This window comes from Enhydra lutris, unplaced genomic scaffold (genome assembly GCF_002288905.1).
Source record: "Enhydra lutris kenyoni isolate GAN:26980312 unplaced genomic scaffold, ASM228890v2 scaffoldscaffold33, whole genome shotgun sequence".
Classification (NCBI taxonomy): Eukaryota; Metazoa; Chordata; class Mammalia; order Carnivora; family Mustelidae; genus Enhydra; species Enhydra lutris.
In genome coordinates, this window is record NW_019154117.1 from 19,604,632 (window position 1) to 19,623,342 (window position 18,711).

The window sequence follows — 18,711 nt, forward strand, 5'->3', positions numbered from 1 at the left end:
CAAGAAGTTTTATGTTTCTTAGCAGGACTGTAGTAGCATAACGTAGTAAACCTTGCAGGTTAATTGCTCTGTAATTAATACGGATGGGGCGGAGACCAGAGGACACCATGGTGCAACTTCAGCAAGCTCTCCTTGTGTTGTAGGGCAACCCGTTAGGTTATGCTGCTCTCAGCTTCTGGAATAATATTCAGTGAAACTGAGTTTGCTCCCTGGTAATCTGCTTTGAGTGTTCCTCTGTCAATGAGAAGCCTTGACAGAGATTCTTTTTTGTATTGAATTCTTGAATGTTATTTGAAGTTTGATAGATAGAAGCCATTTTATTTTTCAGCCTAGGAAAGGGTGGGGTTCAGTTGATTTGTTGATGACTCACTGCTTTTATTTAAAGAAGATGGTGTCTTATATGTTTGTGTTATTGACTAATCAGGAGTCATTATCAGTGTGCATCTGGCACTCTACTTCTAGGATAGTTTCTAAGTGTGAACTTACAAAGAAGCTTAAAAATGACCACCTAATACAGAAAGCAATCCGTTTCATTGATGTAAACATTTTAAAACATACTAAATTATTTCTGTATATCTGCTTTACATTTTTATCATATATCTTTTGGTGACTTATTTAATTGCATTCTTATTTTATAATTTATATTTTAAACACTTGATAAAGATTACTTCTTTCTACCAGATGCCTTACTGAATATGCTTTTTTGTTTGATATTTTGTATGTATAGTGGATGACTTGTGAAATGGGTTCATGCTTAGCCCCTTCTCATTCTTTTTTTCTCTCCTAAGTTCAAGGCATATTCTGTTCACTGGCATGATTATAATTTGGATGTTGCCATTCTTAAGATCTATGAAAGGGCTTTATAATTTTGGTACGGTAACATGTGAAATGTTAAAACTTGTCAGTGCAGTATGGCATCCTAGAACAGAAAAATGGCATTAGTAGGAAAATCAGAGAAATCTGAATAAAGTCTGTAGTTTGATTAATAGTAATGCATTATGTTAATGTTTTAGTTCTGATAATTTCTGTGGTTATGTAAGATACTAACTTTAATGGAAGCCAGGTAAGGGGTATATAGGAACTCTTTTCAAATTTAATTTATCAAAAGCTTTAAATGTATGACGAAATAACATATGAATAAATAGTGGTAAGTTAGGTGCCAGTGATACAGAGGCTGGAGGCTGGTCTCTTCTCTCTAGAACAAGTCAGAGGTCTTCTTAGGCATAAAAAGATGGCTAACAGTACCTTTCCAAGGCAGCCTGTGCCAGTGAATGATACAGGGAGTCCGTTGCGATAGTAGACGTTTGGGATGTTTGAGAGGCCGTTGTAGAGTGGGTGGGACATGAGCCGGGATGGATGACTATAGCTTAGTTAGGTGAAGGTGAGGTGGTTTTAAGAGATGGGAGATGACATGAATTGAGGGGGAAGACATACCAGTGGTGATACAGGATGAATTCATTGGAATTCAAGTGAGCTAACAGGAGGCTTGTTCTAATCAGAGTACGATGAGGGTCTGATGGGTATGGTGGTGGTAGAAATACAAGGAATTGAGAATTGATAGGATTTGGTGATTAAGGATGTAGGAGCACAGAAGAAAAACAAATCAATGGTGGCTGGTTAACCTGAGCCAGTGGATGTGACCTAGGGCGTTTGTGTTAAACATTTCTGTTTTTTTTTGTTTGTTTGTTCGTTTGTTTGTTTTTAAGATTTTATTTTTTTATTTGACAGACAGAGATCACAAGTAGGCAGAGAGGCAGGCAGAGAGAGAGGAGGAAGCAGGCTCCCCTCTGAGCAGAGAGCCCGATGCGGGGCTCGATCCCAGGACACTGGGATCATGACCTGAGCCGAAGGCAGAGGCTTTAACCCACTGAGTCACCCAGGCGCCCCTAAACATTTCTGTTTTAACGTAATGCTGGACTGCCAAGCAGAGTTGTGTGGCAAGAAGTTAGACCTGGGCTACCAGAGAGTGGGAGAAGAACAAAAGATTAAGGACTGTTAACTCTTCAGTGAGGAGAAGGAAAAAAACAAGGAAAGCTAATGGCAGAACATTTCAGACAGGTAAGAGGGGCCTTGGGGTCACTGCGGTATTCCGCAGCAGGTAGAGGAAAGTTTCAACAAAGATGTAAGATCTCTGGCTGCGTGTATGTCACGAGAGAAAACTGTAAAATCTTCAGCCAGTTGCGGTCTGGGTGCTCATCAGTTTCATGTGAAGGTTAGGTCTGGAATCCAGATTATAGGGAGTTAAAGAGGAAGTGTAAGTGTGTGTGTGTGCGTGCGTGTGTGCGCGCGCATGTGCGCGCAGGAAGGGTTTCCTGAGAAGTGGAAAGAGCAAATTTACACTAGTTTTTAGTGAAGTTTGGCTCTGCAAAGTCAAGGGCGTGCGCATGCGCGCACACACACACACACACTCCAGTAACTGAAGAGGGCAAAAAAGGTTATTTTAATTAAATTTAACGAACATTTATCAAAGTGCCAGTTATGTACAGGGTACACATTAAGGGCAGTGGAAGACACAAAAAGTGATTAAAATACAGTGTTTTTTCCCTTTTGAAAAAGTGCTACCCCAAGTTCTTTTGGCGTTCGCTCGGCAGTTCATCTCAAAATTCTAGGGCTGCTGGGTATCCAGCTGGCTAGCCGAAGGCCAGAATCAGTGACCGCACAACTGAAGGTGGGGTGAGCCCTAGACAGTCAACAGCATTGAAAGGAGGAGGGATGGACAGCTGACATGGCCTGTGTAGGCGGGGAAGGGTCTTGGCCTCAGAAAGGTAAAGGGCCCCTCCTTCCTCAAAGATGGACAGATGGGGAGAAGGGGAGAAGCTGGTGTCAGAGAGGCTTTGAGGTGGGATGGTGAGGCTCTCAGGAAGTCTCTCCTGTGAATGGCTTGTGCAACAGACTTGGGGCGTCTTTTCTGCCTTTGAAATGTTCCGGGTTGGTTGGAAAAATGAGGGTGATAGTGCTCATTTTTTGCCCTGAGATAGAAAAACAGAAGTGAAACACCTGGATCATTGAAGGTATTGTTTCCGACTGAGGCTTTTTTTTTAAATGTCTAATGAAATCGATGTACATACTTTGAAGTTGCCCAGATATTCCGAGTCTCAGTGCGTGCAGGGAGCCAGGATTTGCATCAGATACAGACTCGCAGAGCTTAGCGTCTGGGAAGGGTGATAAGATAGACACATTTGCAGGCTCTTAATAAATGCTCACCAATTGAACTCTGATCTGAGGTACAAAGTGGCTGCGTGCCCGACCTACACACATGAAGTCTTACAAGATTTAGAGGAGGAAGGGAATTGGAGCAGTTTCTGGTGATTGCTGTTGAATAAGGTTTTGAAATAAATTTGCCAAATATTTGCCTTGTTTTCTTCATAGATGTTATTTTCTGGACATTGAGAAAAAACGATCATGTGCTCATGCTTTTTGGTCACAGCTAAGTGATAGTATATAAAAAATTATGAACATGACTTTGGCTACTCAAAAGGAGAAATATACCGCATTGAACTATCCAGTTAGGTGGTGCTTTGCAGGACTGTGGGGTGGCTGTCAGTTGGCGGAATATCTGGATCACGGCTCTGATTTTTTGATGTTATATATGTAAACTTGCTTTAAAAGTATTAGTACCTTAAAAAAAGTGTTAGTACTTTATTTTATTGACTGTATTTTAAGTGCATGTAGCCAGAAAACAGTTGCAGGTCACCTGGAGAAAAGAGCTAATTAGTGCTGTACTTTGACTTTTATAGTCAGACACAGGAAGACGACAGGTAGAGGGGAAGAGGAAGGAAATAAAAGTGATTTGGGGAGGAGGAAAAAACCATTCACTTTTTTCTTCGAAGTATTTTCTTTAAATATTAAAAAAAGCATTTCAAGATCCTTTTTATCGGTGAAGGGGAGCAGCATACGCGGTCCTGCTTGAAAGATTCTAGAAGACTTTTGGGCTATCATAGGATTGATCTGACAAGTGATTTACTTGAAGGCATTAATTAAAATGCAATTGCTGCAAAAGTTAGTCTGAGAATTCCTCAGCACTTCTTCTCCTGGAACACCATTAAGCAGGTCTCCAGTGGAAGGGGGTTCCTATGGAAGGACATACTTAACTTGGGAGATCTCCCCTCACCTCCCTCTCCTCCTCCCCACTTGGAGGAGGCAGCCAGACCTGCCCAGAGCAGTTCCTGTAGCCCAGCGTGATTGTGGCCTCTGCTGAGGTCAAGCACTCCCGTTCCAGCTCTCGAGGGCTTTCTCCATGTGTCGCCAGTGTGCTGGGGAAAATGACTTTAAACTCTTGTCAGCACGGTTACCGGTGCATGCATCACAGTCCCACTCAGATAAACCTGTCACAACACAGAGGCGGCCGCTGGAGAAGAGTGCGAGGGCAGGCCTCTAGCTTTCCGTTCGAGCATCACTAAACGTGCACAGAGTGCCCAATTATTTCAGCATTATTGAGCAAGCCTACAGGAGGACCCCAGCCTTGCTACATTAGATTTTCTTTAGTAATTTGCTCAAGTACCGCTGAGGACACTTAAAGGGCTTAAAACGGTGGCTGCAACCAGTTTCCTTTTCTGGGTTGTTAATTCAGGTTTTCTCTTTCAAATTAACTCTCGCTGCATGCTGTGCAGTGGCTCTGGGAGAACTGTTAACACTAATTTTCTCAATTTTCAGCTTTTTTTGTTCAACATAACTGCTTTAACAGTTAGTCACGTATATGTTTTGATTAGAAATGTACGCTAGCAAGGCCGTATGTTTGGGAGAACAAAATACAGACATTTTGTTGAAGAAATCTGAGTTTCAGCTATTAAAAGGTACTTAGCTAATTTCACTATTTAAAAATTAAGTTCCTTACAGTAGGGTGCAAACCCCCCAAATCTAAGTTAAAAAGAGCATGTCTCCACTCTACGTCTCCCTCCCTCCCTTTTCTAAAAAATCTGTATACGAAGGACAAATCCTTCGTGGGTGCTGGGTATTCCGTGATCCTTTTGCACCTCGTTTCTTTTCAGGGCAGGGGGGACGCGGTTATAGGGAACAAGTTCAATATCTTTGTCTCATTCCTCACAGCAGCAACAACTCCAGGCCCAGCATTTATCACATGGACATGGTCTGCCGGTGCCTCTGACCCCACACCCTTCGGGGCTTCAGCCCCCTGCCATTCCTCCCATCGGGAGCAGCGCTGGCCTTCTGGCCCTCTCCAGTGCCCTGGGAGGCCAGTCTCACCTGCCAATTAAAGACGAGAAGAAGCACCATGACAACGATCACCAAAGAGGTGAGTGATTCTCTCCAGATGTCAGTCTGCTGTTACCTGCCTGCCACCCAGGGTGGGTCCTGGATACCGTTTTTTATTCTGTCTCTGGATTTAATTTTCCCAGTGACTACACAAAGGATTTCTGCTGGAAGGTAAATGAATGATTGGAAGCACTCTTTTTCCAGAGGATCCCCTGGTGGTTGGCAACAGTGAATGCAGTCCCCAAAGGCAAGGGGTCCTATTTCCTGGTTATTGCCTTTGATCCCGTGCTCCCTCCTATGTTCCCCAAGTCTAAATCAGTCGTGAAATCCCACAGTGTTCTGTGTTTGAAATAGTGAGTGGCATTAATAGCTGATTTTGACCTATTCTATTTGGGGAATCTATTTTGGGGAAGGCTTACTGATAAACACTCAATTGATAATTTGACAGTCAATTATTATTTATAAATCAGATCAGCCTATATGGTGCAGTAAAAATCTCTCAGGTAAGAAAACAATTTTAATAGTCTTAGTAATTGAGAAAGTGCAGCCCAAATTAATGAAATCTGTTGGTTTAACTACCTCTCTTACACAGGCTGTCTAGAAGCTTGAAATTAACTCATTTCTTCCTATAAGAACAGCACAACTGTTTATGCTCATAACTGATTTAAAGGACAGTTGTGCTCCTTCTAGATTGGTTTTCTCCCTCCATTAAAGTATCTGAGTGGTTCAGAGATACTTGATGTGACTATGTTTGTATGGTGCTTACTAATAATTTTTATTAGCTGCAGAAAAGCAAATGAAGAAGTCTCCCAGCATTCCTTTGTGGGAATTTAGTTAGCCCATGGGTGGTTGATTGGTTAAGAAGGGTGTGGTTATAATTAAAGCCTCATATCTACTCCTGTTTTAGTGTCATTACTGTGAATTACAATCTTGGGTAAATGATTTTTATCACATAAATATAAATTTCCCATATCTGATGTTGGAAGCACTGTAATATTTCTCATCCAGTTACATTAATGCTATGATGCAGAGCTGAAGCTTGACTGTGAACACTTTTTTAAGTGGACAAGTTGATAAGAGTATAAATAATCTGAATATCCAGCTTTAGTTTCTGAAATTGTGTCAGAGGTAGATTGGCGCTTTGTGGATCTCGTGGAGCAGTATTAATAATTAACTTTACTGCAAAGATGACATCTGTGCCATTTATTATTTAGCAGAGATCAAGTTTGATAAATGTATGATTTTATGTAAACTAACTGGTACTTTTCTTTTTTCTTCTTCCACCACCTGTGTTGCTGCTCTTTGGCCTGTAGACAGAGACTCCATCAAGGTAGGACTCAACTTCACAGATGAAGGGATGGCTTAGAAGGTCTCTAAATGATTTGAATAAATCTAACGATGATGAATTCTCTGAGATTTACAGAATGATTTGGTGGGCTTTACCAAAATGTGGTTAACTGTATTTTTGACTACTATCAGTTGTATGTGTGTGTGTGGTTGAGATTTTTGAAAATATTGGTCTCATTTTTCTATCACAATTGGATTTGTAGTCCAGGATGGAACTATGGAAAATCTGCCTCACATTGCTTCTTTCATATGTCTTGCTTTGTGAGGAAGAATAACTTTTTCTCCAGTCAGGGTTTGACTGTAAGATAAATGATAATGAAAAGTAAATAAATTGATTTATAAGAAATATACATTAGTCTCATTTTAGAAAACCGTTCCATCCTACAAAACTCCCTAACAAAATGTATGAAAGCATTCTTCTCTGCCAGAAAGATATTTATTTATTTAACAACATTTTGTGTTCCAGTATAGCAAGTTATTCTCCTTAGGGTTTGCATCTCTCTTATCTGCCTCTCTATCTCTTTACCAACAAAGTTGTAGGGAAAGAGGAAAAGTATGTAGGAACTAATGGTTTGGATGTGCTTGTGTAACACCAGAATGGGATGTGCTAAGGATGCCTGAATTTATAGAGTAAGCAAACAAGAAAAACTGGCTACCACGGCAGGAAATGAAGAAAATATGAAAATTGCTTGATCACTTTTGAGCCAGGCACAATGTAAATATGCCACTGTGTTATGCGTAATTGCCTGTATGTATGTGTTCTGTAGAGATTAAAAGGATAAGGCAGTTCTCAAGCACTGGCCAGTGCACAGATGCTGTCAAGTCCTTTCCTTGTATTTTGCAACAACTGTTTTAGAACATAGTCAGCTACTTGTAGTTTTTAATGAAGTTATGCGTATGAAGACTAAAATCTTCCCCGAAACCACCTGTGCTGTCACTTTGAACGCCTCTTTACTCCTTGTCTTTTTTCCCAAAAGCCTTACATAATGGAAAATAAAAATTAAGTATCTATTTTACCCTTCAAGAGTCCTTGGAATTTGAAAGGGCGTCTGTACACCCATAGAAATGTCAACATTTACAGTTGGAACTGCACACACTGAATTATTTAATTATGCTTTTACAGTTGTGTATTTTGTTGTGTAATATGCATATCAGGACCTAGATTTTTAAAAAAGCAATTTTGATCTGAGTGTTCCACACATGTGTACTTAGGAAGTGGTAGGTAAATTCCTTGACCAGGATTAGCTGATAGCAGCTGTTGGAAAGCCTGTCTAGTTTTTCTGGGGCCAATAATATAAACATTCCCTACCTCCTTATGATAAATACATACCTTAAGGCAGGCCAGTGAACTAAACAAAAGCCTCCTCTCCTGCCCCACTCTGAGAAGACTGTGAAAATATTCATACTCCAGTGCACACTTTTGTGTCAATTACATTTTACATTCCCTTATGCCAGAGTAGGGCGTATTTTGAAATCATCTATAATCATTCTGGATGAGTCTGGGAGTGAGTGTCTATATAGCTAGAAGCCAGGGGGAAAACAAAGAGGAAATAGAGGTGGACGATTTGGCCTTGATAAATCAAGATGGAACAGTACGGAACAGTAGCTATAAATTATGGAACAGTAGCTATAAATAGATGTTTTTGTTGGGTATGGTTCTCAAGATTTGAAGTTGTGTCAGTTTTGGGGCTGTGCTCTGGCTTTGCAAGGTGAAACAAGTTTGCTAATTTTCATCAATGTGTTCTGTGATGCTCAGAAAAGCAGTTAGTTGCTTGTTCCATTGATCGTCCTCATCCTCCCTTAAGTGGCTCCTGGTTAAGGGGCTTTTTATGATTGTCTGCTGTGTGACTTGAGATGGTTTTTATCAGCCAGAGCGTGCCAGTTGCCTGCAGCTGGAGTCAGGCTTGTATGAAATAATTTATTCATGCAGGATAATGCTCCTTAACATTTAACAGGTAATGAACGTGACATAAATTTCCTTCTTGCTTTTAATTTTTCCCTTTCCTCTTCTAATGTACAAACAGGCAGCTCTGGTACTCTAAATAATAAGTAATTTTTGGCCATCTGTCAAAAGGAAATTTCAATACAAATTTAAATTAATGGTGCCTGAAATTTTTTATAGCTCCTCTAAAAGCCTCTAATGTGCAGAAAATTCTGAATCTGCTGGTAGTAATTAGTGTTGCATGTAATGAGGATGTGGGCAATGTTATACAGCCCCAGTGTAACATTTTGATATGGTAGCAAAATTTTGATTTATACAAGGTTGTGGATGGGTTTAATTGTGAGAGACACTTTAAAATGTTTTCTTGACGTTACAGATTATTAAACAGGGCACATTTCAGAATAACTCATAATGTAATTTAAACTTACTGTAAAGATTCAGGTAATTAAGGTGCTTTACCTTTTTAGGTGTCAAGTAAAATGAGAGAAATTCACTTGTTGAAGTGTTGGGCCTTTTTCTTCCTTTTCCTTTCTCTTCTTGGAAGTTCTGTGGCCACCAAACCACATGCTATTGGCTTTATTGATCTTGTTTTCTATAACTCCAGTAGCCAAGTTCATTCCTAAGCCTTTTATTTACAGACCTGTATCTGAAGTTTTTCAACAAGGGTAGAGAATGTAAATATGAACCTAAAGGAGAAAGCACTATGAGAGCCCAAGAATCAAGTTTATTTGAGGAAGAGAAACCAGAACGGGGTGTATGCTAGGGCTGTCGAGGTAAGGGTTCAGGGCACCTGCTTGTCACGTGGCTATCTAGTAACTCCATGTGTCCAAAACGAAGCCCCAGAAACATGGACCATGATCCACTCTTGTCCTTAGTGGTAGGTTGGAATGCCCAAATTTAGCTGTCCCAAGAGGCCCCCCAGAATGAGTCTCCCGCCTTCCTCTCCTCACTGGCGACTTTCTCACCGTCTTCTGGAGTGTTTAGTACCGTTTCTCTCATCCCTTGAAACAACATAAGCGAAACCAAGGAAGCATTTTCTAGGGTGGTGGAACCTTCCAGTGTTCATGCCTCCTGAGGGCAAAGAGGTAAAAGTTGATTGGCTCCAAAGTGGTGACAGAGCACATATTTCCACAAGCTGCCAGGGGCTGCCCAGTTGTGGGTGGTAGCAGTTCATGAGGAGAAGTCATCACGTTCCTCACATCATTGTCCATTCTCTTCTGAGTGGCTGATGTGAGGATAATGATTGAGAGCTATGGAAGCCAAGTTACCCAAAACTTGCTAGGGAATTTGTCTACATGTCTCTAATGCCCTCTATGGGGCATTATTATACCAAATAATGGTATACAAATGAAGACAAGTTTCAATAGAAATAGCAAAATTCACTGTCACCAACTATTGATAAGCTCCACGGCCCCTCCCAAGTTGATATTATTGTGCAAGCTTTATTACTTCATTGGTCCTTTTAATGTATATTTTATCCCAAATATCATAACCTCGAGTCAGATATGGGAAGGCTTTCCCATTTTTTTATTTGTAAAGTGGAGCATAAGTACATTTTTTTCCTACAAAGTGGTGGTGCTTTTATTATTTCATTGGCTCGTCTTCCCCAAAATGCTAAGTGCTTCATCAGAGTATGACCATTTTTAGTGACTTGTACATTGCCAGATTAATCTCCAAAAACAGTGTACCACCTTAAAATGCCGTGTTTATTCTCACACAATCTGCTAGTATTGAAATTTATAGTTTTTTGTAATTTTTGCTAGTGTAAGTATAGATGGTGCACTTTATCTTTCTAAACTTACATTTATTTTTCAAGCTAAATGCTTTTCTATGAGTGTACATACTGTGTGTCCCCTCCACGCCTTCCCGCTGCCCATGTGAATCTTTGTTTTTGTTTAAGGATTTTCATAAATGATCTGTTTATTAGTCGCATCCAAGGCAGTGCCCGTTCATTCTGCCTCAGCTGTATTTTGGTGTTTGTTCTATGCGGATGACTAAAATTTTACATCATCATGTGTTGCTTTTCTTCTCGTCTCCGATTATTTTCTGATGGCAATAAAGGTTTATCAATAGAGAATTAGACTCAGGCTATTTTTACATAAAAATTCAAGTATGTGATTCAGGCCAAGAAAGCACTTCTACCTCATTAGTTGGGTGTTAGAGGTGAAAGTGTGTTTTTAGCCTGAATCAGAATAACAGAATGATTACTTCTGTTTGCCACTTTGCTTTGTACATCAAGACTTAATGGTTAAGGTTCTGTTCCAGGATCTTGTGTGACCCATGTGATTTGGTGTTGTGTTTTGTTTTGTTTCCTGGCTCAAGGAGTATCAGTCCAAAAAGAGTGTTCCTTTTATATGTTTAACCCTTTGGCATGTGTTGTGTGGAAGCCACTCGAGAAAGAAAGTGGGGGGGCAGTGGGAGAGGGGATAACCAGATGGTCCAGGCAGTTGTGTTTTTTAACCTCCCCTCACCCACATGCAACTGTTTAAAATAAGAATGTTTGTAATTTTACCTTTCAGGAGAAAGCTTGGTGGGATTAATTTTCATTACTATAGGATTTAGAAGGTTGTGTTATAGAAAGACAAAGGCATAAAGTAAGAGGAGACTGGATTTAAAAGAGGAATACTAAGGAGAGAGTATAAACAAAAAATAAAAAATAAAACAAACAAAAACACCACCACCAAACTTAAACTGTATTGGGGCTTGCGTTATGTCCTGTTTTTTCCTTCAGTCATCAGTAATCTGAGAAAAGAAGCTGTGTAATTAAGGACTGTAACTTGGACACTGCATCTTATCTGTTCTGGCCTCAGGAAAAATAAGGTGGATTCCTACTCAGTCCCACTGCTGCGTGTGTAGCTCATAGTTCCGATTTCAACTGGAGGGCGGGTAGGCATATATGCTCATTAGTCTTTTTTCAGACATGAGGAAAGTCTTAGAGGTGTTAAGGCCCTGTCCAAGGTCACATAGCCAGTGCCACCCTCAAAGAAAAGCTTTTTGGATGATTCAGTCTGATTCTTTGTTAATAAAAATTTGAAATATACTTAGAAGTAAAAATAATAGTGCAAAGATCCTCCATATACTTAACATCAAGGTGTAAGAGCTCTCAGTTTTCAGCCACATTTTAATCTGTTCCTTTCTTTCTTTGCTAAAGTATTTTAAAGCAAACCCAGATAGCATGCATTTTGCCTGTATGTACTTCAGGATGTAAAATGAACACATCTCTTTAAATAATAGACATTTTTTGGTCTAGTAATAGATGTAATGCCCCTAATCACTCAATAAAAGTATTTATTTGATAGCTTCTAATACCTAGCCTATAAGCAAACTTCTTTGATGATTTCCAGTAATTAGTTAGCTTTGAAATGGGGTCCAGATAGGATCCATTTCATTTTGTTGTAATATCTCTCAGGTCTCTTTTAATTTAAGTGTTTCCTTCACTTTTAAAATTTTTTCCTGTGCCACTGACTTGTTGAAGAACCTGGTCTAGCTTTCTGTAGGATGGCCCATATTCTAGATGTCTCTCTGTGCTTTCTTGTGGTGGCTGGAGTGCTTTCTGCTCAGTCATACCAGGGAAAGTCTTTTTCTTATGCTGGGAAAATGGGTAGAAGAATGATTTGCACGTAAGTTTAATGAACAGTTTAATGAAATTTACTAATAAACTAGGGAGTAAAATATCTAGAAATGATGCTGATCAGTGATAAATAGAATTCTCTTTGTATCCTTTAACCTTCAAACACAGACTGTGGTGTTTATTTGAAATCCGACTCCACTTTCCAGACATAAATATTGCTTAAGTCGGGACTTTAAAAATGGATTTTTAAGTAGGATTTTTAAAATATTTTAAGTACATCTGTTTCCTTGTGGGTGGTGATCTATAGATGCTGTGTGCCCCAACAGAATAAAGTTCTCTGCCATTAAATTTTTAGCTGCTTGAGGGTAAGAATCTTAATCTTCTTTGTTGGAACTGTATAGGAAGACAAATCAAGGATTAGTTAAGATGGGAATTGTAATAGAATTAGGAAAATCCAGACCCTGCTAAGAATCCTCTCTCCCTCTAGTAAGCTGTGTAACTTTAACTTCCTGGCAAGTCACTTTAACTTCCTGAATCTCAGAGATAATGCTTGATATTTTTCCAAGCTTTTGGAATTAGATGGTTTCTTACGTAGTTCAATCCCATACTTTAAGTGAATTTTACAATAAAAATCTTATGCCATAGGGTATGTTTCATCAATAAAGTTGATCATACCATTAGCTACATAAACACAGTGGTAATTGTATTTCATTTTGGGGGTTGAGGGTAAGGGGATAGTTTAATATTTTAAAGTATGTCTCTTAAGCATTCAATGTTTAATTCTTCAATTTTACAAAATAAGGTAATTTGAAATTAAATGTTTCAGCATCATTGTTGCTTTTTTGTTCTTTATAGAAGTATTTGTTTCTAATGTGTATTTTATAATTTAGAGTTACTGTATCAAAGGACAACCAGGAACTTTTGTTCTGTGGGTTTATGATGCAATAATTTGTTCAGTATTAATTGATACCTGCCTCTAGGCATGTGAGCTGTGTGAAACGTAACAGGTGCCCTGATTCCAGAAAATATGTTGTAATTGTTTGTTTGTCAGACAGATGAATAAATATCTTTAGGGCATAGCTGGTCCTCAGGTGGCAAGCATGAATGGATTAATGATGTGACTGGGGGAGACATGCTTGTTGGCTGTGCCCTCCTCCACGACTGATCACCCGGGCAGAACGAATAATAATTAACGGGGGCAGGTTGGTGGTGGGGTCCACCTTCCCCAGCTGATTTTTGGCAAGGGTGGTTTCTTTTCCTCCATGAACCAGTCCTCTTCCTTATTAGATAAACATTGTCATCCTGGTGTTTAATGTATATAAATATAAAAAAAGAAATATAAGTAATTTCTTTTATTTCTTAAAAAGAAATTTAAAAAAAGAAATACAAATTTCTTAATTAGAGTGCACTCCATCTATTTCATGGAAATTATTGCATGGTAAAGTTAATATCTTAAATTTTTTGAATTTTTAGAGGGGCCCAAGACTTACTAAATGTTTTAACTAGCACTTTAATTTCCAAAGCATTTTTTTCTCAAAATGTAGGTGATTCATCCAAAAGAACTATTCCAAAGAATTGTTCACCATCTTTTTTTGTATTCTTCCAGTAATATTTACTCATAACTACTCTGGCAAAATTCTAAGATCACCTGGCGTAGCTGCATAGTCTCACTTCTCTGCCGGTAATCATTTCTTTTACCTGTATCCAACTTACGTATTTCATTCTGTGTTGGTTTGGAGGAATTCATGTATCTTTTCAGTTAAAGTCTTCCTACTCTTGGGGGCCATCACTAAGGGTTATATTTTCAGAGGTAAAGAGGAGTCATATCTAATTATTATTAGATTAGACATGGCAGCTGCTCTGGGACAGGATTGAACACAATTTGGGTCTCATGAAAGAGGACTAGAAAGGAAGTGTGCTGAAGGCTGAGTAGTACTTTCTGCAAGAATTTTAGATTCTTTGAAATAAGCTTGCCATTAAATGCAAGTAATAAAATCATATTTCAAGACTAACTAAATGCTGCTTAGATCTGTCAAATCAAAACTTTAAATCTTAGAGTTGAATACTTAGTTGTTTTACTTTGAATCTAAAAATCGAACCAAAGTACTGTTACTTTAACTTTATTAGATACATTATTCAGAACCAATCCCAGTTGTTTCCACCTGTAGTAAATTATAGTGCTATAAAAAACATTTTGGGCTTCCCTTACTAGTATTGTAACTTAGATTCCTACTTATCTATGATAGTTGTAGTTGGTGATTAAGCACCCTCCTCCCCCCACCCAGGGGATCCCCCCAATGCCTGTGGTTGAGCGTGAGCCCCGTGGAAAATAGCCACATGTACTTGTGTGGAGCCCACTCCTGCATCATCTCCCTTCCTTCCCTCGCTGTCGAATAGTCCATCCCCTCCGCAACCTCCAAACGTGCAAGAAGAGCTTATGCTTTCCTGTCCTTCGCCGCCCGCCACCCTTGTACTGAATTGCAGTGGGGTGGAAGTTAAAATGTCTTAAGTATTACTATTGTAAGTGAGCTTTCTAAGACGGTGATAGGGTGAGCAAGAGGAATTCTTTTTCATGGAAATGGACTCATTATTTAATTGTATCACATCCTAAGGATTCTTGAATCTGCCTTTCAAAATTGGTACTTTTCAGGTTGCTGAGTATTCAGATATAAGGGGAGGAAGAGAAGGAAGGGGGGAAGTAAACAGGTTAGTGATGCCACCCAATGAGAGAGGCCGGTATGCGAGATAATAACACATTTTTATTTACTACTTATGGTCATTTTAATTGTAGAAATTTTTGACTATAATCTTCATTTATCTTTCTTTAAACTTCTGTTTTCTTGAGCGACATTTGGCCTTTTGAACAACAAAATAAAATTGGAAATGCTAATGTTTTGAGCCAACTAAAGGCGGAAAATAAAAATGTCACCATGGTAACAAAGCTGCTTTCTAGATGGTTTCCTAAGATATGCCTGAACTAGAAGCAGATGTCTGATTTGAGAATCTTGCCTCCTTCAATGTAAACAAATAACTTCTGGGCAGGTGTTGGAAATAATATGGAAATCCTATTAAGGGGCCCTGGGTTCCTGTCAGTCAGGAAGCCCGTGCCACAAAGGGGCTGGTTGTCACATAAAGGAGCAGAGTAAATTCTCATTAGGCTTGAGCTTTTCCCAGGAAATGATTGTCTCGGTGTGTTCGCTCTCCTGTGAATCTGAATGTAAGCTGTTGCTTCTACTGATCTATTCACTGGCTTTATTTTTCTCCTCTTCATTCCAGATCCTCCCTCGCCCAGCCAGCCTGTATTCTCCCCCTCACCCACCCCTTCCCTTTAGATTAACACTTGATCTGTGCTACTGCTCTGAGAGTTGTGACATTTGTGATTTTAACCTCCCACCCTGGGCTGGGTTGTGGGGGGGGGTTGGGGAGGAGGAGGGGAAGTCAGTCTTCATCCCTGGGCCTGTTGGACAAAGAACCTGGCTGATTAGGCCACGGCCGTGGGCTGTTTGGAGCCAGCACAGTGAGCGACTGCCAGTCCTGAATACTGTTCTGTGTGTATTTACTTGGGGCTATATTTGTGTTAATTAACCAGAAACTAAAAGCATGAAGAGGCAGCATTTTGTGAACTTTTTAAAAACATACCTAGTTGTCTTGGTAAGCCTCTAAAACTGCATGACTACGTTAGCCCCTCGTCGCGTGATTTTAAATTTAAATTTGTTAAAATGAAATAAGATTTTAAGAAAAACTAGTTTCGTGGTTGCACTAGCCACACTTCATGTGCTCAGTGGCCCAATGTGGCTGCCGTCCCCATGTAGGTATCACAGAAAGTTCTGTTCAGTAAGAAAAGACTTTGGCTCAGTAAGGCTTGCTGGTTCCTGCTGTTCCTTCTGGTTTTTAAAACCAACTGGGTTGTTCAAAGGCAAGGTTCCTCCGCATGCACGGGAAATAAGGGGCATATGCGTGTTTTGGTTTTGTAGTGGCTTCTGTTCTGCTCAGAAATCGTTGATGTGGTCAGCTTCACTAATGTAGTGATCGTTAAATGGTTGTAGGTCTTCTTTTTTTCCCTAATGGAACTGGTTGAGCAGTTTCACGTGGATCTTCCCAAAATGGACCCCCAGGAGATGCGTTTTTAATGTTTTTAGATAGAAAGTTGAGGCAGTTTGGTGGTGGTGATGGGAGGGTTTGAAGGCTGTGCATAACGATGCCTCTTTATAATACTCGGAAGGTTAAATGTGGATAAGCACAAAACAAGGCTTCAGAAAAGCCACACTATTATTATGCAGCATTTCTCGGACTATAGTCCCTGAGACGCACTTCATAAAGCCAATAAAGCTCGCACTGGTGGTCTCCCGTTGCCCTAGCAACGGACCATGGGGCACAGTGTATGTGAAATGCATGAACATCTGTGAATTAATCTTTTTTAGTTTGTTCTTTTCTTGGCACTGATTGGGCCGCTCGGGCTTGTGCCTGTGACACTGTGTGTGGAGGGTAATCTAGAGCAGTCCCCAGGGTCTTGCCCTAAAGTGGATGGTGGAATGGCAAGTGAAGGGAGATTTATCCTGGGTAGTGCATTCAGCAGTGGAGGGATTTGGCCTGACAGCACTCTCGGTAGGATGTTATTAGCTTACTTTCTGGTTCATGGGGAAATGAATAAAAATTTTTCTAGTAAATCTGGGCATTATTGGGTTTATTGGGTTGCCCTGAAAAAATAATCTTTGGAGAAAATTGAAATAATCACTTGTGTTTCTACCACAGTGATCAAGAGTCGTCCAACACCCTTGCTCCAACCCCAGGCCCAGGTTTGGCCTGGGGATTATAATCAAACCATATTGGGCTAGTCAGAGGGAGGCTCCTGAATTGGGTGCTTAAGCTGGCATCTGTTTTCATAATAAAATCTCGTAGTAGCCTAGTCTGTCCTTATTTAGGAAATTTTAAACTAAGTTGGTGACATTTTTGCCCTTGGGAAAATGGAGCAAACGATGACTAATAGAAAATTAGAGAGAGGCATCCAGGAATAATACTTTGGTTAGATAAGTTACTCCCCCACTCCTAACAGGATTGTCTTCAGTTCCTCCCATTTCCAAACTGGCACCCCCCCGCCCCCCGCCCCCCGCCCGCCGCCCCAGACGGTAGCTCTGAGCCGCAGACTCTGTGCTCAGTTCCTCCTGTCAGTGCCAGATGCTCACTTGTGAACTGGTTTGCTCACCCTTGTCATTTTCAATTCCTTTCTCCTCTTCCTTTTTTCTTCCTCTCCCCTTTTCTGGTCTCCCTCCGTTATGGGTTGCCCCTCTTTCGTCCCTGGGGAGGAATGAAAGAGGAATGTTACATAGGAATTGTCCCATGTTGGAGGTAGTCTGTGTGTCTAGTTTGTAGGGAGAAGAAGTGCTTTAATAAGTGTATTAAGACAAAAGTCCATGGAACATGCTAGTCCATACGTGATTCGCTTGTCTTTAATATTGATGGTCATTTAAGTAAGAAGAACTGTCAGTGTGGGTGTTTTCCTTTAGATACTAAAAAGGCACAGCTAAACCCCCTGATGCTGAGAGATTTTCCTTAGACAACTAACCCCAAGTTACTATTTTAATGGTTCCTGACTTCGAAACCTGTCGGTGTTGATACATGAACTTGAAAATTGAGCAATGCAGCCTAAAGAAAATACTCCCAAGTTGGTAGGTATTGATTTGGCAGCTGGAGGGCAAATAGGCCTGAACTGGGTCTTTGGGGGTACATGGTAAACAGTAGATACAATCCCTTCCCTCAGATTGTTTTTCCATTAAAGGATGGAACTGAGATGTGCTGCCTTCGGAGTAGAATACAATATATTAATGGATGGTTTCTCTTTATTTCTCTGTGCTTCCGGTTAGTCCCGAGTTCTTTTAAAACTTGCATATGAAACTAGTTTAGGACCCCTTTTGAAGGCAGTTTTCCCCGGGAAGCTGCCAGGGCTGATGCGTAAATAGGTGCAAACCTGGAACCTCTAGCAAACAACCACGGCAGTGCCAGTGGCAACATTCTGCAGACTCCCAGCCTTGATGGTGGGGTGTGCCTTTTCACTCGTATTCAGGTAGTGTTTTGTACGAATCAGCAACACAACTGGACAGATGTTTTACCACTGGACTTGTGGGTGTTTGAACCCCCTCAACTTGCTTTTCAGGTGGTTTCTCTGATTCAAAAAAGTTTTCTGTTGCTGCACCCAGTAAATAGCCCCATTTCATTTCAGAAGAAATTGTCTTCTTTCAAGAATCTTTTAATTTTTTTCTTCAAGAATCTTTTTTAAAGTTACCAACTTTCTAGTTGATACTGGAAGCCAGGTCTCAGAAAATACACCAGTTACAGGGGTTATTAAAGACCTATAGGAGGAAGTAGAATTCTCTAGTTGTTTTTCGTGTCCTAGTCTAGTACTTGTTTTTTGAAAGCACAATTCTTTATGCCAAGAACTAAAAATTCTTAGATCTTCCGGTGAGAAGTGAGAATCCTACAGCGATGTAATAAATTGCAGTGAGTACGCTGGCTGTGGTGAGCAGACATGAGTTTGACTCTGCTGTTTCCTTCACCTGTGTTTGACCAAGTGTGTTACGAGCAGTAATTTTATAATCTGGCTGTTTGGAGGCTGGAAAAGGAAAGCGAACACAAGTAATGTAGA

At 40.2% G+C, this 18,711-nt stretch overlaps 1 protein-coding gene across 18 annotated transcripts in view; it reads left to right on the plus strand.

Moving 5' to 3' along the window:
* The window catches only part of LOC111153482 (transducin like enhancer of split 4), a 144,329-nt gene that overhangs the window by 69,732 nt on the left and 55,886 nt on the right, over positions 1–18,711 (plus strand). For 10 of the 18 annotated variants that reach the window (XM_022512508.1, XM_022512522.1, XM_022512521.1 and 7 more), the window contains 2 exons: positions 5,050–5,251; positions 6,525–6,541. In XM_022512508.1, coding sequence (XP_022368216.1) covers positions 5,050–5,251; positions 6,525–6,541 — 219 coding nt within the window. Of the gene's footprint in view, positions 1–333; positions 340–2,978; positions 3,012–5,046; positions 5,256–6,524; positions 6,542–18,711 lie in introns of all 18 variants that reach the window. The other 8 variants (XM_022512507.1, XM_022512515.1, XM_022512517.1 and 5 more) reach the window with 3 other exon arrangements.